Genomic DNA, 18,597 nt, shown 5'->3' on the forward strand with positions numbered 1-18,597 from the left:
GTCTTATATGAAAGAGGTATTTTGGGGAATATTTTGCTATTAATACTTTTCCAGGCTGGGGTATCAGTGTTGGAACATTTACCTAATATGTACAAGGTCTTTGGTTTGATTTCTATCTCTGTAAAAACAAAAAATTTAAAAGAATACTTTTTTTTTAACTGCAGGGTATTATCCATTTCTTTCAAATTCTAATATTCATCAGCAGTAGGAGGTTGAGAAATTTTCACTGCACAATTTCATAGTGTTAAATTATCAGTAAATACAAAATATGGAAATGGGATTTACAGGAGCCGTAGTTTGTATGGTAAGGTTTCACTCTTGAGATTTCTTATCATAGTGTATATGAAGGAGTCTAAAAATACTGCCCTCTGTTTCCTACTTAGATTTCAGACTTCTAGAGACACAAGCCATGGAGTCATGCAGAATTTAAAATTGATGAAAGTTATTGACTCCTGCTGTCACATGAAATTGCTAGTAACTGCACTGCTGGATTTTATATTTCCTAAATTTGTCACTGGTGCAGGTGGCCAACCAAAAGTTTGGAGAAGTAAAATTGTTACCTTTTCCAAAAGATTGAAACCACAGAAAGGATAAGCTGGGCAGTGGTGGCGCACGCCTTTAGTGCCAGCACTTGGGAGGCAGAGGCAGGCAGATCTCTGTGAGTTCTGTGCCAGCCCAGTCTACTGAGTGAGTTCCCAAGGCAGCCAAAGCTATTACACAGAGAAATCGTGTTTTGAAAAACTAAACAAACAAACAAAGAAGACCACAAAAGAGGCTGAAGCATACATATCCACTCCTCTAGGTAGCTAACTAGCTATTGGACTGGACTCTTCACTGTATTGCTGAGACTGGTGTCTTGACCGCCTGGCCTCACATGTCCTTATTGTCTTAGCCTCTAGTTAGCTGGGCCTATAAATGTGCAGCACCATTCCTGGCCCTTCTCAGTATATTAATCTCATCAGTTATCCCTGTTCAGGCGCTGAAGGGGATGAAGGTAGCTGCCAAGTAAGGCAGAGAGGGCCAGAGGTGTCATTGTGACAGATAATGTTCTACTAGGAAGCTGGAGGCCAGTAGGAAAGAAGTTGTTATCCTCATCATTTTATTTTCCAATATATGCTTTTAGAATTGAGAGATAACTCACATATACTCTGATGTATAGATTTTAAATTGCTATTAGGTGGGTTTTGATAAATGTGTTCATGTACTCACTACTAAAATCATGACGTGAAACATTTTAACACTGTTATAAGTGGATTCACAGTAAGATATCTTTAAATATTGATCTTAATTTGTTTAAAATGTTGAAATCTAGCATAGCTTCTGCTGCCTCTGGATCAGTGGTTCTCAACCTTCCTAATGCATGATGCTTTAATACAGTTCCTTTATATTGTGGGGACTCCCAACTATAAAGTTGTTTTCATTTCTGCTTTGTAACTATAATTTTGCTACTGTACTAAACATAATGTAAATGTCTGATATGCAGGATATCTGCTATGCAGATCTCTGGGGGTCATGACCCATAGGCTGAGAACTGCTCTGGATGAAGAATTTAATGAGCCTTCCCTAAAATGTTTTCATATTAGTGTAGGGCAATAATTATTTAAAGACTAAATTTTTCATTTTTGTTTTTTAACTAATTACTTTTTTTTTTCATTTTGAGACAGAGTCTTTCTATGTAGACCAGGCTGCCTAGAACTCACAGAGAACCATCTGCCTCAGCCTCCTGTGTGCTGGGATTAGAGGTGTACACCATACCTGGTCTTAATTTAGAGTTCTTAAACAAATGGATTGTTCTGTGTGGAGTTTAGTTAAATACTTTATATATTCTAGTGTATACATTGGGCCGGAAGTGTTGATGCATACCTATAAGCAGTATTTCAGTTCGGTGGCTGAGGCAGGAGGATTGAGTTCCATACCAACCTGTGATATATAGTAAGGCCTATCTCAAAAAAGCAGGACAAGTTGCTGGAGAGAATGATGCTGTGTTTAAGAGTGCTTACTGTTCTTGCAGAGGACCTGAGTTTAGTTCCCATATCTAATGGCTCATACCACCTGTAACTCGAGGTCCAAGAGGTCTGATACCCTTGTTTGGCCTCCAGGGCACCCCAGTCCAGGCACGAGTGCATGTATGCACATATAATTAAAAGTTAAATTTAAAACCAAACAGCTCAAACCCTAGACTCTTAAATTGACCTTGTTGCACTCATTTTAAAATGTACGCTGCTATATTAATGCTTTCGATAACATGGAGTTATCGTGAGTGAGTAAGCACTCACAGGCACCATTTGTCTTTCCTTTACTACTGGCACACTATAACTTGTAAGTGTGTGAGACAAAGAGTCAGTAACTGGATAGCCTGCTGGAAATAAAAATTTATTCCTTTATTTACCCAATAATGAGTGCTGAGTGTGCGCCCCCTTGACAACAAACAAGGTGCCAATACAGTATACTGGAGATGCATCTGAACAATTTAGCACTTTGCAGACAGAGGCAGGCCTGCTCTACGTAGCATGGTCAAGGCTAGCTAGTACCCTTAACTGCTGTGCCATCTCTTCTGTCCTAGGAATTTTTGTTTGTTGTTTTTTATTTTTAGAGACAGGGTTTCTCTGTGTAGCTTTGGAGCCTGTCCTGGAACTAGCTCATGTAGACCAGGCTGGCCTCAAACTCACAGAGATCCACCTTCCTCTGCCTCCCAAGTGTTGGGATTAAAGACATGTGAACCCCTCCACCCCCCAAGCTGGAAAGATATTTTTTAAAACAACCATTAAGGGTACATTTTAAAAGTTCTACAATAGGAAATGAACTGTGTGAAAGACACATTTGTTGTGCTGTGAGGTGTGATGGTTGTGAAGAGGAAACTTGTTCAGCTGCAGATTGTTGGAAGTACTTGCTATTCTGTGGAGAACCTGTCTGTTTTTAAATTAGAAAGAACAAACTGTGTCTTTAATGTGTTTACTTTCTCACTGATAAATAGGTTGTCACTTAAAGGAGGAAAAAAACCTAGCTATATTTATTGTTGGTGATAAAACTAGAGTTTTTCAAGATCAGATTAAAAATTTGGGAAACTTAAATCATATTTGTTACATTGATAGTTTCCCAATATTTAATATGCTTTCTTAAAAATGAGATTGGTGGTGGTATAATAAATTTAATAATTGAAGTAGCTTAGTGAGGTATGTCAGCACTTGGAGATAAACAATTCAGTGACTAATGCTTTTTTAGTGACTAATGCAGAAATGAAAGATTTAATGTGCAAGAGACCAACAGATTTTTTGTAATAGTTGGAAATGATCAAGGGTATTAATTCTGATTTCACATGGCAGCTAACTGTTGAAGAAGTAGCACTTGGCTGTATTATCACAACATATCCACAGTTATCTGAGAGGGGTGTAAACTACTACCTTTTCAACTGTATGCAGAAGACATGGTTGCATTTCCACATCTACTCAGTCACAACAACACATTATAAAAGACTGAATATAGGCGATAAATGATTCTGCCATCTTCTGCTGAGCCACACATTGAAGCACTTGTGGTTTTGTTCAGCAGGAAAACGGTGCTTGGCACCAAACCTGACAACTTGAGTTCCTTCCCTGAGAGACCTGTAGGGTAGAAGGAGAAAATATACCCCTCAAATCACAAAGGTGCCTGGCATGAGCATACTTGTAAGTACATACATACATACACACACCACACACACACACACACACACACACACACACACACACACACACACACACACAGTTAATAAATGTAAAATAAGAGAATAGAAGCAAAATATGAAACTAAATATAATTTGCAAAACTGCTTTCATGACTACTTTTTCTTAAGTCTGTCTGGTTTCTTCAGTAAGGCATTAGAATATTGGAAAAGAGTCGTTGATAATTTGTGATATTCATGATGTCTTAATCATAAATGGAGTTACTAGTTCCTATTTGAGTTAAACGGACAGTTATTTTTAAAATTTGTGGTACCTTATTACTTGTACAGTCCAGGGCCATTTGGAATGTACATGGAGGCTAATTCTACCTTGTGCAATGGTTCTCAATCTGTGGTTCATGACCCCCTTGGGAGGTGTTGAGCAACCCTTTCATAGGGGTCACATATCAGATATTTTCATTATGATTCATGACAGTACCAAAATGACACTTCTGAAGTAGCAATGGAAATTATTTTATGGTTGGGGATCACGACAACATGAGGAACTGTATTAAAAAGGGTTGCAGTATTAGGAGGGTTGAGAACCACTGGTCTAGTGGGAACATTATATATATATATATATATATATATATATATATATATGTATGTATGTATGTATGTATGTATGTATATATCCTTCACCATGTGATGGCTAGAATATTGAAGTTTCTGATTTCTTTTCTGTGAACAGATAATCTCAGTGACACCTTAAAGAAACTGAAGATCACAGCTACTGACAGGACAGAGGACTGTTTAGAAGGATGCTTGGATTGTCTGCTTCAAGCCTTGGCTCAAAATAGTAAGTTTCATTGTTTATTCAAATTCCAGACTGAAAAGGATCAAATTGGCATTGTTTAGAAATCAGTACATAGTTAGGACATATAACGTGTATTCACATATTCTGAATTCTTTTGAATCTTATTCTTGAATGCTGAAATTGTTTACAATGTTCTATCCGCCTACCCACCCTTCACCAAAAACTACTCAAAACCCAACTGATAGTCAGAGAACAGAGAAATTGATTGGTGATGACATTTATACCAGCTCCAGAGAGGAACCATTATGGGTTTTCCCCCTCAACACCTACACTTGTACTTTTATAACCAAACAAAAGACAAAAGATTAAACAGTTTATGTGTAAGGTGGAGACAGGAGAAACCAAAGGGGGATTAAAAGACTTAACAGGGTTTTTCTTAGTGCTTCTCTCTTAGCTTTTAAAAGAATTTTAAGATCATATTTTTATCTGTAACCATTAGTCTTTACACTGACTGCCCAAGCCCTGCCGCCACGTGGGTGCTTTCTGCCAGTCTCCCGAGTTCTGCCTGCCACATTAGGGCCCCAAATAATACACAGAGACTTATATCAGGTACAATGCTTCTGGCCAATCCCTAGGGTTTCTTACTTGCTAGCTCAGTCTTAATTATCAACCATAATCATAAGACTTATCTCATGGAGGATGCAGGTCTTGCTAGCAGTTTTGTGGCAGCTCCACAGAGAGGAGGAGGAAGAGCAAGAGAACGACTTCCTTCTTGTCCTTGCTTATGTATAAGTCCACCTGTTGTGTCACTTCCTGCCTGTATCACAACACTTCCTTTTACTACATTTCCCAGAATCCATTTCCCAGACTCCTTTTGACTCCTAGTCCCACCTATCTTGCTTTCCTATTGGCCAACAGTGCTTTATTCAACAACCAATAAGATAAACATATGCAGAGAAGGACATTCCCCATCATTTATCCATAGAGTAAATTGGAAAGGACTATCAGTGGTCACACAAATTTCTCAAAACCTCAGGCCAAGCTTGATGGTCAGTGTCCGGTAAATAATCCAGAGAGAGAAATCACATAATTCTTCATTGACTATCACAATGTATTATTGCATTTGATAGATCATGTTTCTATTCACTAATTTTGTGTTATCATAGTAGGATATGTAAATGATCTTCAGTTGTTTCCATAATCCTACTTGGTTCTACTGTATTGATATTTGATTATGCTATTTTCCTGGTGGACTAATTATGTAGCTCTGTCCAGGAATTCAGGGGAGAGTATATTGTCATAGTTTTAATTTCAAGCACTCAGAGATGGGTGTATTTCTTTAGTTTTTATTAAACTGCCAAGAAAATACAAAATAATTGGTTACAGTACTCTTCATCAAACAGAGCACATTTTGAAACTAACCATTATCTACTTTTCTTGTCACTGTGGCAAGAACACCTCGAAGGAAGAAAGATTTCTTTTGGCTTATGATTTCAGTCCATCATGGCAAGTCATGGTAGGATGGAGTCGTTCAGCTACCAGCGACCAGGAAGTGGAGAAAGGAAAGCGTTGGGGACTTTTAAAGGAAAACCATTCCTAATCAACTTTCTTTAGCTAGTACTGATTCCAGAAGTTTCCACCGTCTCCTCAGATAGCACTGCCAGCTGGTGGCCACACTTCAACACATGAGGCTGTCATGGCATTTCAGATTCATGCCGTAACATAGCCTTTAAAATTGAGTGTTGTTTCAGTAACCTTTCCTTTTGAGATTGTAGCTCTGTCTAGCTATTTAATACAGTGATGACAGATGAGTTGAGACAAAAAGTTCAATGAGAACATTTGTATAATGCTCAAGATGGTAAAGAAAAAAGAAAAAAATGTCTAATCCTATGCTAGCCATCACAGTTGGAGCATGACTGTTCATACTTAGTAAAATTAAACTTCAAATGGACTTCTTTGATTTTCAGTGGCCTGCCATGTGATGACTTACGTAGATCACAGCTGTACCACATTCCCATAACCATAGGAAGCTTTTTGAATAGCACTGGTCTGGCAACTAGAACAGGGTGACCTGATTTACAGGTGCTTATGCCGGCAGTTTTCCCCAATAGCATACTTCTCTTAAGCAGATCAGCATAAATAGCCTTTCTTTATTTTCCATTGTCAGTGCATTTTTTCCCTCTGTTTATTTGGGGGTGGTATTTTTAAAGGAAACCGTTAGCTTTAGAAACTGAACGATATAAAGATGGTTTTCTTGGTAACTTGTGGAGAGTTGTGAGTCTTTCTCTGGAAAGTGTGAAAGGCCAGAGTTGAGGAAGGAAAGTGACAAAGGGAGCAAAGGTAACGCCCTTCAAATGACAGAGTCAAGAAACATTGCCTGCTATGAGTGTTGGATTCAGTTCAGAACTTGCATGCAGACTTGCTGAACTTCTTTCTTGAAAATGGTCTCAGGATTGTGTAAAACAGAATCTTGAGGTCATAAACCCATAAGGTGTTTGACAAAACCAACAGACTATGAACTAAAGGCTTCCCAGGAAGATAATGAAAAAGTGTTTCATTAGAGTCTGAGATAAAGTTTATAAATGCTCTCATTTCTAAGACTACTAAAAGCATTTGAAATGGGAAGACATTCTTGCAGTTGTCCAATATTTAACCCAGAAAGTCATTTGAAAGCTTATTACTGAAGAAAGTATAATTTTGAAGTATCTACACTGTGACTTTGGCATATTTGAATTGTATATTATAAATGATTACAATCTGAAATTAGAATTTTAAAATATTTTTAAATTAAGTTTTTTATTTTTTTTAATTAAAATATAATTACATCATTTTTCCCTTTCCATTTTCTTTCCCAAACTCCTCCCATATCTTCTCTCAAGTTCATTCCTAAATATATAGATAAAACCTGCTTTGTCTGCATAATGTTACTTGTATGTATATGATTTCTGGGCTGATCACTTGGTGTTGGTTATTCAATTTGGAGGCTCTACCCTGGGATTCCTCAATTGCCTGTAGTTCTCCATCTGTGTTTAGGGCCTTATATGATTTGCCTTTTTCATGTTGGCACATCTGTTGGTGTTGTCCTTGTTCGGGTCTTGTTTAGGCAGCATGTTGTTGAGCCATCATGGGTTTAGTTTCTCTGGCATTTCTAGGAGACACAATCTCACAGCAAACCATTGCTTCTTTGAAGAAGCTCTTAGCATCTCTCTGGCTCCTCTTCCTCTATGTTCCCTGAGCCTTAGGTTTGGAGCTGTGTTGTAGATCAGTCAGTTGGGGCTAGGCATTGTAATTGATGTGGTTTTCTATAATGGTTGCAAAGAGAAGTTTCTTTTTTTGAGAAGTACATTTACCTGTGGGTTTAAGGATAAATGTTTAGAATGCAGTTAGGCATTACTTACATTGGTTTAGAGAAGTGGTGGGTGTAGGTTTTTCAGATTTATGACTTCCCAGACCCAAGAAGTTGGTGGCTAGGTTTTTAGTGCAAGGTGTGATTTCCCAGTTGTTGAGACTGTCTTAAATCCAATTAGAGAGCTGTTGGTCACTGCCTCCATTTCATCCTTTGGGCCATCATGCCGTGTTGGCCATTGTTGTGCTTCATAGGCATCATAGTAGGGTAGCATCCTTCCCTTAGAAGCATGCTTGCACCTGGTGGTAACATGAAAGCTAGTCCTTAGGGAAGAGGCTTTCAGGTTAGATAAAACTCAGATCTCTGGGTTCTATGTCCAAAGAGCATGGTATCTTCAGCAGTAAGGACTTAGCTTCAACCTCTAGGAGGCAACAAGGACAACATTCTGTAATGTTTCGGGAGTCTATTGGACATCCCTGACAAACAACTTGTAAGGGGCTTCTCATTCATACATAGTCTTGGGGGTTCAGTAGTGTATGGTTTTTGGGGTAGAGGATAAGTATTACCAGCGCAGATGAGAAATTTTTATTTACATTATATATGTGTACACATAGATTTATATGAAATTTTAGGTAAGTAAATAATAGTATAATTCCTTATGACCTTTTCAGATACCTTTACTGTTATTTTTATCCCTTTTCCTTTTGCTTCTTTGGTGTTGAGACAGGGTCACACTAGGTAGTAGTGGCTGTCCTGGAACTTACAGACATCTTGCCTACCTCTGCCTCGCAAGTGCTCCGATTAAAGCCATATGCCACCATGCCAGGCTTCCTTTTACTAATTCTTTGAGAATTTTGAATGTGCATACGATGTATTTTGATCATTTTCACTCTTGCTCCTCCCTCTAACTTTTCTACCATCTAGTGTTACCAACTTCATATCTTTTGTGTGTCTGTGTGTAGTTAATGACTGAATCTAATTTGTGGTATCTATATACTTGCGGGGGTGGGGCCATCCACTAGAATGTGATCTACCTACCAGGAAATATACCCATAAACAAAACTGACTCTCTTCTCCTAGTAACCAAAATTGCCAATGGCTTCCCAACTAGAGGTTAGAACTTGTGAGCTCTTCCTCCTCCATTCTGGAATGGTGGCTGCCTTGGTCTTGTCAAGTAACCAGAGCACTGTGACTTATGACTGCATCAGTCCTGTCATGTCAGAAGCCCTTGACAACTTACGACACTTAAACATTTCTGCCCTCTCCTTCTCACTGTTGGCAAGGGGTGACACACATGTCCCAATTCTGCCTGAATATTCTAGTCACTTGATCACTGTGCTTTGGCTGCCTCTGAGTTCTGCATTAACATTGTTGACTGCACAGAGAAACTGCATTGATGAGGACCGAAAGCTTCATCAAACTGTGGTAGTTTGATACTATGTCAGTTTAGCAAAATAAAAGCAGACTCACCCCTGGAGCCTGTGAGCTCTCCAATTTTGGGTTCTAGGTCAGTTTACAGTGCCAGGCATATGTTTTCTCCTACATCGCAGGCCAAAATTTGAAGCAAAAAGAAGTTGTTTACTCTGATAACCTTTGTGCCATTATCCCTTCCTTGGGCATATCTTGCCAGGTCACTCTTTATTGTAGCTCATGGGGTTAGTAGCTGGGTAAGACGACTGATTGGAAAGCTTCCTCCATACTGGCTGTTTCATGGTACTGAAATACATGTGGTTTTCTTCTTTGTTTCCTCCCATCCTGAGTTTAGTGTCTGTCAATTTTTAAAGATAAGAATTAGAAGATTTGAATAACTCACTATGTTTTATAGAATACATTATGCTTAAGCAAGCATTCTGTATAAATCTCCGATCTAAATTAACAACATTCACTCATATAAACACTTTGATCTCACTTTTTAAATATTTTTAGTAAATATATGAAGGCCACCAGCCAAGAAATCAGCCTGTTTGTTCTGGTTTCATTTGATTCTGCTTATAGCTACATGACTTTTAGTAAATGCTTGTTGAATTCTAGTATGGTTACATCATTTTCATTTTGGAATTTAAAACAATGAGCTATCTGTGGTTACCTAAACATTTTGGAGTTTGAGTCACCTTGCAAGAAGAGCAATAGTTTAAAGACCCAAAGGCAAGAAATGTTTCATATTGATAAGCAAATCTTGTTGATTTTATTTCATTTTAGAGCATGAGAACTGCACTTCTGAGCTGGGGGCTAATGAAGGGGGTAGTCTGTGAAACAATCCCAGAGTGTTCATCCACTTAAACTCCTATTCCTGAAGAGTTGGGGTGTCTTCATCTGCTTCATTGTGTATTCCCAGTCACTTGCCTCTTGATAAGTAGCTCATAATAAAAATCACCAAGTTGTTTGTGTAACATATAACTTTGCTAGAGAACCCAGCTTTATCTTTTGAGTAAACAGTGTTTAGTTCCCCGATGCTAATCTTATTGACTTGGTAAATTCTTAGTTTATTTCTTAGCCCTTTTCTTTAGCTAGTTCTATTGTTTTTTTTTTGGCTTCCACCTAGGTTGTAATTCTAAGCACATTGTTACTTTGTTTAAGTTGTTCATGTAACTTCTATAAACGGGAAGTCTTTTGTGTCTTCATTTGGTGGTGTGTCTGTCTTTAGTAGTAGCAAAACTAGCTTCTGCATAAGGGACTGAAACACCAGATACTTTTCAAAAGCTTCACTAAATTTACTCTTAATGAATGTAGATTTGTTGCTGTGGGGAGCAATGGGGGGGAAGGGTATTGTTTAACTTATTCATAGTGTTATCTAGAATAGATTTTACTTTTTTATCCCATTATCAAATGAAGAAAAAGAAGCAGTTTCCTGTGCAAGCTAAATTCAGTTGTTTACTTTTATCTATACTGCAATTCTTAGTTGTTGTTTCCATGTCTTATGAATGTGTACAACTAATACCAATGATACACTACACTTTTTATGCAAGAAGCAGAGCATTTAGGAATATATGAAAGAGGGCTAGAGAGATGACTCCACAAGCAAGAGCACTTGTTGGCAGAGGACCCAGACTCAGTTTCCAGCATTCACATGGGCCGCACTGCCACTCCAGATTAGTTCCAGGGCATCCAGGACCTTCTTCTTTCTAATCTCTGAGGGCACTAGACAGGCACATGGTGCAGAGACATAAATGCAGACAGAAGAGAAAAGAAGGAAAAGAGAAGAGAGAAAGATAGATAGTACGGAACATCTCAGCTAAACTAAATCAACCAAGGAGACACTGGTAGTTCCTGACATCAGCAGAATAATAGTCAGTGGAACTCCATATAGCTCAGTTAGGAAAGAGGATAAACCAATTAGTCATATCTGTGCCTTCATCACAACTAGGAGACACATTTCAGATTATTAGGAACAGGAGTAAATATCTAATGTAGCTACTCAGTTACACACTACTCTAGAGAAATTTCTGCCAAGACTTCACAAACTACAGACGAGGAGAAAAGAACAGGGAAGCAGGCGCCCAAGGGTGAGAGCACACCAGTACATTTTTCTTTTTATTTAAATTAGAAACAAGCTTCTTTTACATGTCAATCCCAGTTCCCTCTCCTTCCCCTCCTCCCCTCCTTTCCCCCTATCCCATCCTCTTTCTGTTCCCTAGGGAGGGTGAGGCCTTCCATGGGGGGAAATCTTCAAAGTCTGTCATATCATTTGGAGCAGGGCCTAGGCCCTACCCTTTGTGTCTAGGCTGAGAGAGTATCCCTCTATGTGGAATGGGTGGGCCCCTGAAAGTCCATTCCTATACTAGGGATAAATGCTGATCCAGTACCAGAGGCCCCATAGATTGCTGAGGCCTCCTCACTGACACCCATGTTCAGGGGATCTGGGTCAGTCCTATACTGGTTTCCCAGCTATCAGTCTGGGGTCCATGAGCTCCCCCTTGTTCAGGTCAGCTGTTTCTGTGGGTCTCTCCAGTCTGGTCCTGACCCCTTTGCTCATCACTCCTCCCTCTCTGAAACTGGATTCCAGAGTTCAGCTCAGGGTTTAGCTGTGGGTGTCTGCTTCTGCTTCCATCCGCTACTGGATGAAGGCTCTAGGATGGCATATAAGGTAGCCATCAATCCATATCAGAGAAGGGCATTTAAGGTAGCCTCTCCCCTATTGCTCAGATTGTTAGTTGGTGTCATCCTTGTAGATCTCTGGACATTTCCCTAGTGCCAGATTTCTCTTTACACCTATAATGGCTCCCTCTATTATGGTATCTCTTTTCTTGCTCTCCTCTATTCTTTTCCTGACTCAATCTTCCTGCTCCCTCATGACCTCTTCTCTCCTCCTGTTCTCCCCCTCTCTTCCTCCTAACTCCCTCTCCCCTCCCTGCATGCTCCCAATTTGCTCAGGAGATCTTGTTCCTTTCCCCTTACCCTTCTCTGGAGGACCATGTATGTCTCTTTTAGGGTCCTCCTTGTTTCCTAGCTTCTTTGGCAGTGTGGATTGTAAGCGCTAATCCTTTGCTCTATGTCTAATTTACATATATGAGTAAGAACATACCATGTTTGTCTTTTTGTGACTGGGTTACCTCATTCATGATGGTTTCTTCTAGTTCCATTCATTTGCCTGTGGATTTCAAGATTCCATTGTTTTTTCTGCTGAGTAGTACTCCATTGTGTAAATGTACCCCATTTTCTTTATTCATTCTGCAGTTGAGTGGGATCTAGGTTGCTTCCAGGTTCTGACTATTACAAATAATGCTGCTATGAACATAGTTGAACACATGTCCTTGTTGTATGAATGTGCAGCTTTTGGATATATGCCTAGGAATGGAATTGATGGAACATGAGGTAGACTGATTCCCATTTTCCTGAGGAACTGCCACACTGATTTCCAAAGTGGCTGTACAAGTTGGCACTCCCACCAGCAGTAGAGAAGTGTTCCCTTTTCTCCACATCCTCTCCAGCATAAACTGTCTTGTTTTTTTTTTTTTTTTATTTTGGCCATTCTGACAGGAGCAAGATGGTATCTCAGAGTTGTTTTGATTTGCATTTCCCTGATGGCTAAGGATGTTGAGCACTTTCTTATGTGTCTTTCACCTTTTAGATTCCTCTATTGAGAATTGTCTATTTAGTTCTGTACCTCACTTTTTAATTGGATTATTTGGTGTTTTGGTGACTAGCTTCATGAGTTCTTTTTATATTTTGGAAATTAGCCCTTTGTCAGATGTGGGGTTGGTGAATATCTTTTCCCATTCTGTGGGCTGCCATTTTGTCTTTTTGACTGTGTCCTTTACCTTACAGAATCTTCTCAGTTTCAGGAGGTCCCATTTATTAGTTGTTGATCTCAGTGTTTATGATACTGGTGTTACGTTCAAGAAGCAGTCTCCTGTACTTACTTGTTCAAGGGTACTCCCACTTTCACTTCTAATAGTGTGGCTGGATTTATGTTAAGGTCTTTAATCCATTTTAACTTAAGTTTTGTGCAAGGTGATAGACATGGATCTATCTGCAGTCTTCTACATGCCTGCATCCAGTTATACCAGCACCATTTGTTGAAGATGTTTTCTATTCTATTGTATAATTTTAGCTTCTTTGTCAAAAATCAGGTGTTTGTAGATGGGTGGGTTAATATCTGGATCTTCAATTTGATTCCATTGGTCTAACTGTCTATTTTTGTGCCAATACCAAACTGTTTTCAGAGCTATAGCTCTATAATAGAGCTTGAAGACAGGAATGGTGATGCCTCCGAAAGTTCCTCTATTGTACAGAGTTGTTTTGGCTATCCTGGGTCTTTTGTTTTTCCATATAAAGTTGAGTATGGTCCTTTCAAGGTCTGTGAAGAATTGTACCAGTATTTTCATGGGGATTGTATTGAATCTGTAGATTGCTTTCGGCAAGATTGTCATATTTACTATGTTGACCCTATCTATCCAAGAGTATGGGAGATCTTTCCATTTTCTGGTATCTGCTTTAATTTCTTTCTTTAAAGTCTCGAAGTTCTTGTTATACAGGTCTTTCCCTTGTTTAGTTGGTGTTACCTCAAGATGTTTTATGTTGTTTGTAGCTATTGTAAAGGGTGATGTTTCTCTGATTTCTTTCTCAGCCCATTTATCCTCTGTATGTAGTAGGGCTACTGATTTTTGTGAGTTAATCTTGTATCCTGCCACTTTGCTGACGGTGTTTATCAGCTGTAGGAGTTCCCTGGTAGAATTCTTTGGGTCTCTTATGTAGACTATCATATCATCTGCAAATAATGAAAGTTTGGCTTCTTCCTTTCCAATTTGTATCCCCTTGATCTCCTTTTGTTGTCTTATTGCTCTAGCTAGAACTTCAAGTACAATATTGAAGAGATATAGAGAGAGTGGACAGCCTTGTCTTGTTCCTGATTTTAGAGGAATCGTGTTGAGTTTCTCTCTATTTAGTTTGATGATGGCTGTTTGTTTGCTGTATATTGCTTTTATTATATTTAGGTGTGTTCCTATTAGCCCTGATCTCTGCAGGACTTTTAGCATGGAAGGGTGTTGGATTTTGTCAAAGGCTTTTTCAGCATCTAGTGAGATGATCATGTGTTTTTTCTGTTTCAGTTTGTTTATATGGTGGATTACATTGATGGATTTTCATATGTTGAACCATCCCTGCATCCCTGGGAAGCCTACTTGATCATGGTGGATGATTTTTCTGATGTGTTCTTAGAATCGATTTCCCATTTTGTGAATATTTTTTGCATCAGTGTTCATGAGGGATATTGTTCTGTGCTTCTTTTTCTTGGTTTTGTCTTTGTGTGGCTTGGGTACCAAACTAATTATAGCATCATAAAAAGAGTTTGGCAATGTCCCTTCTGCTTCCATTGTGTGGAACACTTTGAGGAGTATTGGATTGGTATTAGCTGTTCTTTGAATTTTTGGTAGAATTCTGCACTGAAACCATCTGGCCCTGGTCTTGTTTTGGTTGGGAGACTTTTGATGGCTGCTTCCATTTCATTAAATGTTTTAGGTTACATTACTTATCTGTTCTTGATTTAATTTTGGTAAGTAATATCTAGCCAGAAAATTGTCCATTTCCTTTAAATTTTCCAATTTTGTGGAGTACAGGTTTTCAAAGTACGACCTGAAGATTCTCTGGATTTCCTCGGTGTCTGTTGTCATTTCCCTCTTTTCATTTCTGATTTTGTTAATTTGCATGTTCTCTCTCTGCCTTATGGTTAGTTTGGATAAAGGTTTGTCTATCCTGTTAATTTTCTCGATGAATCAACTCTTTGTTCCATTGATTCTTTGTATTGTTTTGTTTCTACTTTATTGATTTCTGCCCTCATTTTGATTATTTCCTGGCATGTACTCCACTGGGTGAGTTTGTTTCTTTTTGTTCTAGAGCATTCAGTTGTGGTGTTAATTCTCTAGTGTGAGTGTTTTCCAGTTTCTTCATGTGGGCACTTAGTGATATGATCTTTCCTCTTATCACTGCATTCAAAGTGTCCCATAAGTTTTTGTGTGTTGTATCTTCATTCTCATTGAATTCTAGGAAGTCTTTAATTTCTTTCTTGACCCAGGAATGGTGCAATTATGCATTATTTAATTTAATTTAATTTAATTTCCATGAGTTTGTAGGGTTTCTGAAGTTTGTGTTGTTGTTGAATTCTAGCTTTAAAGCTCGTGGTCTGATAAGATACAGGAGGTTATTCCAATTTTTTTGTACCTGTTGCTATGTTGCTGAGTATGTGGTTGACTTTAGACAAGGTTTCATGTGGCGCTGAGAAGGTATATTGTTTTGTGTTTGGATGGAATGTTCTGTAGATGTCTGTTAAACCCAACTGGATCATAACTTCTATGAGTTCCTTTGTTTCTTCAAGTTTCTCTCTGGTAGTCCTATCTAGTGGTGAGAGCGGGGTGTTGGTCTCCCACTATAAGTGTGTGAGGCTTTATGTGGGATTTGAGTTTTAGTAATGTTTCTATTTGGGGTGTAGATGTTGAGAATGAGACTTCATATGGATGGATTTTTCCTGTGATGAGCATGAAATGCTCTTCTTCATCTCTCTTGATTGAATTTAGTTTGAAGTCTTAATTTGTTAGATATTAGGATTGCTACACCAGCTTGTTTCTTGGGTCCATTTGATTGGAAAATCTGAGGTACCACCATCTGTCTTGGATGTTGAGGTGTGTTTCTTGTATGCAGCAGAAGGATGGATTCTGTCTTTGTTTTCATTCTGTTAGCCTGTGTCTTTTTATAGACAAGTCAAGACCATTAATATTGAGGGATTTTAATGACCATTGATTGTTGAGTCTTGTTTGTTGTTGGTGGTTGTATTTTTCCCCCTTGTTTTCTTTTGGCTGTTGGTAAAGTGGGATTATCTATTGCCTATGTTTTTGTGAGTATAGTTAACTTCCTTGGGTTAAAGTTGTTCTACCAGAATTGTCTGTAGGGCTGGATTAGTGGATATGTATTATTTAAATATGGTTTTGTCATGTTTTTTCCATCTGTAGTGATTGAAAGCTTTGCTGGGTTTAGTGGTCTGGGCTGGCATCCATGGTCTCTTGTGTTGGCAGAATATCTATCCAGGACTTTCTGGCTTTCAGAGTTTCCATGAAGAAGTCAGGTGTAATTCTGATAGGTTGGCCTTTATATGTTTCTTGGCTTTTTTTCTTTGCTGCTCTTAATATTCTTTCTTTATTCTGTATGTTTGGTGTCTTGATATTATGTGTGGAGGGGACTTTGTTGTGGCTCACTCTATTTGATGTCTATAAGTTTCTTGTACTTTCTTTGGCATGTCTTTCTTTAGGTTGGGAAAGTTTTCTTGTATGATTTTATTGAATATGTTTTCTGTGCCTTTTAGGTGGGTTTCTTTACCTTCTTTTATACCTATTATTTTTAGGTTTGGCCTTTTCACAGTGTCCCATATTTCCTGGATATTTTGTGTTAGGGAGTTGTTGGACTTAAGATTTTCTTTGGTCGATGAATCTATTTCCTCTAGTTTATCTTCAGTGCCTGAGATTCTCTCTTGTATTCTGTTTGTTATGCTTGCATCTGTTGTTCTGATCTTTTACCCAGCTTTTGTATTTCCGGTATCTCCTCAGACTGTGGCTTTTCTTTTTCTTTTTCTTTTTAATGGTGTCTATTTCAGCTTTCAAGCCTTGCACTGTTTGAATTGTTTCCTTCCCATGATAGTTTTTTTTTTTTTTTTTTTTTTTTTTTTTTTTGTGTGTGTGTGTGTGTGGTGTATTTTGCGTGTGTGTGTTTTGCTTTCTTGGCTTTCCTTGTTTTCTTTAAGAGATTTGTTTATTTATTGCAATTTTTGGATTGTCTTTTTCTATTTCTTGAGTATTTTTTTGTTTTTTTCTTCCATTTTTAAGGTATTTTCTCATTTCCTCTTTGAGGGTCTTCATCATCTTCATAAAGTTGTTTTTAGGGCCATTCTCTTCTGCTTCATCTGTGTTGAGATGTTCCTGTCTTGCTGGTGTGGAGTCCCTAGATTCTGGTGGCGTTATATTTATTTTTCTGTTGTTGAATGTGTTATTACACATTCCAGTTGTCTTCCCATCCCTTCTTCCAGTGGATGCCGGTGGTGTCGAGGTCCAAGGTTGTCTTCCATTGGGTACAAGCAGGTCCAATACTCCGATGGGTCTCCCCTTCGCTTGAAATAGGGTGGGACTAGCACTGTGATTTTGGCAGTCTCTGAGTGGCCTGGTCCACTGGGATGGGTTCCCTGTACACAGTTCCCAGGCTCCAGGAGGCTCAGATGATACATTTTTCTTTAGGAATGAAAGCTCCTAGCTTGGTCTGAAAATTTTTCCATTTTGTCTTAGGCTAGATTGGAGTATTGCTTATGTGAAAGTACATAAGAAACTGAGAATAGTGCTTGCTTGGGATTCCAGTTAAAGGCTGGAGGCGGGTGATCTTGAGGTGGAAGAATCACTTACCCGCAGGAGCTCAAGACTAGCCCAGACAGCATAGGAAGTTCCCATGACACACACACAAAGTACATACGATCCCATGTGCCAATCATGAGGAGTATTTTTTTTGTTTTGTTTTTTGTTTTTTTTTTTTTGTTTTTTGTTTTTTCAAGACAGGGTTTCTCTGTGGCTTTGGAGGCTGTCCTGGAACTAGCTCTTGTAGACCAGGCTGGTCTCGAACTCACAGAGAACTGTCTGCCTCTGCCTCCCGAGTGCTGGGATTAAAGGTGTGAGCCACCAACGCCTGGCACATGAGGAATATTTTGAGGAATGAAGGAGTTGCACCTCTTAGATACCTGGTAAAAAGCAAGAAGAGAAGTTAAGTGTCTATAGAAATATGACTCGCACAAAAATTAGAAGACTTAGGAGACATGCTGTATTAATTTTGTGTTACCATGACCATAATACCTAACCAGAAACAAGAGAGGAAAATCTGCTTTCTGACTTGGGTTTCAGAAGATTCAGTACATTATGATTAGGAGGAGGAGGACAATGCAGTAAAGCAACTCACAGCATGAGAAGCCAAGAGGCAGAGAAGGGGCGCTTGCTTAGCCTTTTCTTTTCCTCCACTGTTGTTCTGTCTGACTCCTATTTAGCCCATGCAGTGATGCTGTCCACATTCAGAGTGCGTCTTCTCACTCTGGCTATTGTCTCTTGAAATTCCCTCTCGGACACCAAGGAGTGTTTCCCCAGCATCGTTCATTGCAAGTTCAGTCAAGTTGTCAAGGAAGATTAACTGTCACATACACTAAATACTGCTTTTGGTTTTGGTTAGACATGAGCGAGCTTTTGAAATAAAAATCTAGATATTCATCTTAAGCCTTTACCCTTATTGCATATGTTATATTAATCATTGAATAGAGATTTCTATGAAGTATATAAGGAAG

The 18,597-nt window shown here is 38.8% G+C and overlaps 1 protein-coding gene across 5 annotated transcripts in view; it reads left to right on the forward strand.

Annotated features, from left to right (window-relative positions):
• Rap1gds1 (Rap1 GTPase-GDP dissociation stimulator 1) overlaps window positions 1-18,597 on the forward strand; it is a 126,785-nt gene that overhangs the window by 15,787 nt on the left and 92,401 nt on the right. For all 5 annotated transcript variants that reach the window (XM_027395826.2, XM_027395827.2, XM_027395829.2 and 2 more), the window contains exon 2: window positions 4,391-4,498. In XM_027395826.2, the coding sequence (XP_027251627.1) occupies window positions 4,391-4,498 (108 nt within the window). The remainder of the gene's footprint in view (window positions 1-4,390; window positions 4,499-18,597) is intronic.

Source organism: Cricetulus griseus, assembly GCF_003668045.3.
Source record: "Cricetulus griseus strain 17A/GY chromosome 1 unlocalized genomic scaffold, alternate assembly CriGri-PICRH-1.0 chr1_0, whole genome shotgun sequence".
Taxonomy (NCBI): Eukaryota; Metazoa; Chordata; class Mammalia; order Rodentia; family Cricetidae; genus Cricetulus; species Cricetulus griseus.